Below are 4,850 nucleotides of genomic sequence, written 5' to 3'. Positions count from 1 at the left end.
AATCTCAATTCAATTTATTGGTGGTTTATTTTATGTGTGCAAAATAATGTACACAATGTTTGACAAAATCACCACTTGGCAGCCCCCTGTTGCAAGTGCGATTTTGTCAAACTTTTTTTAAAAGGGTTTGTACTTCTAGCATTATTATTTTTTATTTATACATTTTATTTCTACAACTTGTTATGTTTAATATTCATACAATTCAATTATTCAAATCAAATCTCATCAAATCTCTTTTTTAAACCACTCTTGTCTAAATCATCATTCGCTTCCTTGCTCGATATAATATTATCAGTGGATTATTTTATATGTACAAAATCATGTAAAAAATGGATGACAAAATCAACAAGTGGTAGCCCCCTATTTGACGGTGGATGGCCCCACAACTACCACATGTCGATTTTGTCAAATTTTTTGTAGATCTTTTTGTACTTGTAGACTAGTCCATTATCAATGACATCTCCAGCTTTTTGAGAATCGTCCATACAACCATAATCTGGATATTGTTTATAATTTCATTTCAATACTACAATTCATTATCTCTTACTCTTTCCATCATTGATGCATTTTTTTTAAAATAATTAATGAGGAGAGAGACCGTGAATTAGGTCTAAAAAGAAATTATGAACAATATCCAGATTATGATTGTATGAACGTTTTTCATGAAGTGGGAGATGGCATTGATAAAATGAGAAAGCATTTTCACTGTTTTAAAAAATTGAAAATAGAAAACGGCCTGAAAACAGCAAAGAGAACGCATTTTAATTGTTTTGAAAAATTGAAAACAGAAAACGACCTGAAAGCAGCAAAGAGAACAGAGCCTAAGCATCTGAAAACAAAGAATCCATTTCTCTCAAGTCCCGAGTATCGCCCCAGAACTTGAGGAAATGGAATTTTTTTTTCAGATGCCTTAATTTGAAAATAAAAAATTATAAACTTAATAAGTTTTCGTGTACAATTTTAACTCCATCCACTAAAAATTAAATGGTCGATCCTAGGCACGAAGAAAATGAGGAGAGTTTAAAAAAAAGTCAAGTTCATGGGCCGAGCTCAAGCTTGGCTCTTGAAAGCCGAGCCAAGCTCGTGAGTAATAAGAACTTTCATTAATTAAAAATAGGTGGAATAACTATACATTTTTTCTTTCACTATAGTATTTTTCTTTCGCTCAAGTTTTGTACCATAAAATTTTCTTAACAAGTTTCAGTGAGACAAGATTTTACTGTATCAACTTATTATAATTAATTCTGCCTTTTTGCCCCTTCTTTTGGTACTTTTCCAATTGGGGCTTTAATGAGGCAATTAGTTTCTAAGTAGTCATTCAAGTGGAAAAGTTATAAAATAATTAACAATGAATGACTAGTTGGTACTAACTATAAGTTTAGATGGCTTTTCTTGTTATTCTAGAACAATTTTTTTATATATAATTGATCTCGTGCCCCAAGCTGGCAAAATAAAAAAATTTCACTGTGATTTGGTAGAGAGAGTGGGAAGGATAAAAAAATTTCACTACTGATTTGGTGGAGATGATTTCTAAAAGTATGAATCATAAGTAAGATTTTTTTGCCACGTCAGTAGTGGGAAGCTTTTATCCTACATGAGGCTCGCTCATTGTGCATTAATTCATTTCTTGTTATCTCTCCCCATCTTCAGATGATGAAAACAAGATGATTTCCAGATGACGATTTGTGGTAACATTAACTCAATAATATCATATTTTAATATTGAATTCGTTTTGTAAATAAAATTAACTTTTAGATTTTATTGTCTTATATATTTATTAAGCATATTTAAAAAAAAATAATTCATTGATATTTATTTCAATTATGGTACTTTCAAGTCAGATTGTAACTCTTATTAAAATCATATATATAGATGTCCTTGTTATAATTTGAAACATATTTTAGTTTTGACTCTCTTAGTTCTATTCTCTTTTTCTACTATTCACTCATTTATAATAGTTTCTACTTTGTAGATTCTAATAAATTTGAAATTAAAATCATTTTTTGGTATAAATTAACTTATTACTTTTAATGGATATAATGTGTGTTCATTTGGAATTAAACAACTTATTTATTGTATTTCAAAGAGAACATTTGATATTTAATTATTTTTAAATTTTGTTTCCAAACTACAATTTTGGTAGATTCTGACTTTTTAGAATTTGTATTAAGAGATGCTTTGAGTGCAAAGTTAAGGTGAAAAGGGGTTCTTTTAAGTTTGGCCATGTCAAACAACTAATTTTCCACTTTAACTAAAAAAATTTGACATTCACCAAAAAAGTCTATTCTTGTGTAAAAGACAAAAATAACCTTAAATGGTTTATACAATTACAAAAATAGAATTCTCCTTAAGTTAGAAATTAAAAACCAAACACCTCTCAACTGAGATTTGAAAATGAAGTCACTTTTTTCATTAGTTTACTCCAACACGATAAAAACTCTTTCATTTTTCATCTACTTCAACCTCAAAATTTGATAAACTTATCCGTTATCAACCTCAACATAAATATTTCATTAAATTTTAGCACTTCAATTCGGTAAGTATGTTTTCCTAGTATTTAATTTTATTTTTATTGAAGTCGTATATTTTTTCAAATGGTAGAGAAAATAATATTAGAGCCAAAAAGAGTTCAGGTCGGCATTGATAAGGACGTCGAAACTACGGACAGTCCGTAACGGATGGAGATAGGTCCGTCACGAACAGAAATACGTCCGTAACTTACGTTCGTCCATTACAGACCTTTTTTTTCCCTAGCACCCCTATCTTTGATCTAATTTTTTCTAATATTTTTAATTCGTAATGCAGATATGACAAAAGCATGTGTCCCAATTTGTTACTTTGGTAAATTTCAAATGAAAGAAAATAGTTAATGGGAATAGAAATGAACGAGTGACAGAGAAGGGGTTGCTGCTATTTCGATAACAAAAAAACACATTATTTACAGAGATGTACAATGATATACAAAACATGCTTAACGTCGATTCCTCTTAATACGATATGAAATTGGGATTTTTATTTCAAAAGCATTCAACTATTTCGATTCTACCTTTGAAAGTTACTTCTGAAGTGCAAATAAAGCATCTAATTCAATTCAACTTAGGCTGATAATCAACTCCTATTTGTGTAACTTTGTTGAAGAAAAATATCTCCGATGGTGAACACGAAGTTTTCGATGGAGAGGATCGTAACAATAATGATTTTCGGGATACTGTTGAGATTGCTCGTGAGGATGATGTGATTTTTCTTCAGACAGTTGCTACTCGCCATGATGTTGCCGTTGTACACAGAATTTACAAGGAAGTTCAAGAAAACGAGGATAAAAGGCCATTTACAAATCAAGATTTGATTGCTTTATCCAGACAGAGACATGAGTCTGTTGGAAGTTCACATGCTGGGCCGAGTACATGGTCTTCTAGTTGTTCGCGTGTAGTTCCTGATGATGAAGATTTACAAGTCGATCAATTATTTGACATGAAAAGAGATTTGTAGGAAGCTGTGCACCGAATTGCAATGAAACATAATTTTGAGTTTAAGGTAAAATAATCAAACAAGTCTACATACACAATTATTTATGTGGACAACAATTGCAGTTGGCTTTTGAGAGTGACAAAGATGGACACAAATGAGTTCTTTGTAGTTTGCAAGTATGCGCGGGAACATACTTGTGAAGTGGGCATTCGTCAAAATGATCACATGCAAGCTCGATCATGGTTTATAGGTCGATAGATAATGCAAAAGTTTCAGGACCCACAAACGATTTACAGACCTACAGATATCATCAATGACAACCGTAGGGAGTATAGGGTGGTCATGAGCTACCAGAAGGCCTGGAAGGCTAAAGAATGTGCATTGAAGAATTTAATGGGTTCGACCGAGGAGAGTTATGTCAAATTGGCCAAGTATTGCCACAACATGGGGAGAACTAATTCTAACTCGGCATTTTTTATTGAGACCGATGGGCAGAATCACTTCAAGTATTTATTTATGGCTCTTCAACAATGCATTAGAGGTTTTCAAAATACGATGCGACCTTTAATTCTAGTTGATGGTAGAGCCCTAAAAGCTAGATATGAAGGGAAGTTGACTGTTGCTACATATCAAGATGTCAACATTCAAATTTATCCTCTTACATTTGGCATTATTGATGGAGAGATTGATCTAGCAATGCGTTGGTTCTTCACGAAGCTAAGAGAAGTAATTGGGGACATTGAGAACCTTGCATATGTGACTGACCAGGGGTAGTCAATAATAAATGGTATAGTCGAAGTTTTTCCAGAAGCACATCATAGTTATTACTTGTACCACATTCAAGGCAACCTGAAGACTAAGTATCGAGACAGTGGCATCGTTGCATTGTTTAGGAAAGCTGTAGAAGCTTATAGCTTTGAAGAGTTTGTGAAGTTCATGAGTGAAATAGAACATAAATTACAAAGTGCATGGGAATATCTATTAGATATGGGGGTCGAACATTGGGCACGGTCACATTTTACAAGACATTGATACAACATGATGACGTCGAATAATGCGGAGTCGCTCAATGCAATATTCAAGAAGGATCGAAAGTTACCAATTCTCGCAATAATTGAGCATATTCGTAGCAAGTTGCAGTTGTGGTTTTATGATCGACGTGAGGAATCCTAGAATTATACGAGTGTGCTAGCCCCGGCGTAGGAAGATCGACTATTCAAAACTCTGGAGGTGGTGAAAACTCTATTTGTGGAACCACTGAATCAATTTCGCTTCTCCATGAGATGCGGGCATAATGTTGGATACATTGTATACTTGAATGACAATACCTGCACGTATAAACAATTTTAGTTGGAGAGTTTTTCACATGTGAATGCTGTCGC

General features: G+C 33.0%; 1 protein-coding gene across 1 annotated transcript; it reads left to right on the top strand.

Moving 5' to 3' along the window:
- Positions 1 to 3,729: 3,729 nt before the first annotated feature.
- Positions 3,730 to 4,500, top strand: LOC111382097. Its single transcript, XM_023005968.1, has 2 exons — positions 3,730 to 4,238; positions 4,290 to 4,500. The coding sequence occupies exons 1-2, from the start codon at positions 3,730 to 3,732 to the stop codon at positions 4,498 to 4,500; spliced, it is 720 nt and encodes a 239-aa protein (XP_022861736.1).
- Positions 4,501 to 4,850: the final 350 nt, after the last annotated feature.

The sequence above is a fragment of the Olea europaea genome, unplaced genomic scaffold, assembly GCF_002742605.1.
Source record: "Olea europaea var. sylvestris unplaced genomic scaffold, O_europaea_v1 scaffold2435, whole genome shotgun sequence".
Taxonomy (NCBI): Eukaryota; Viridiplantae; Streptophyta; class Magnoliopsida; order Lamiales; family Oleaceae; genus Olea; species Olea europaea.
Note: the sequence above shows the minus strand (reverse complement) of the source record. Positions and strands in the feature narration are given on the sequence as shown.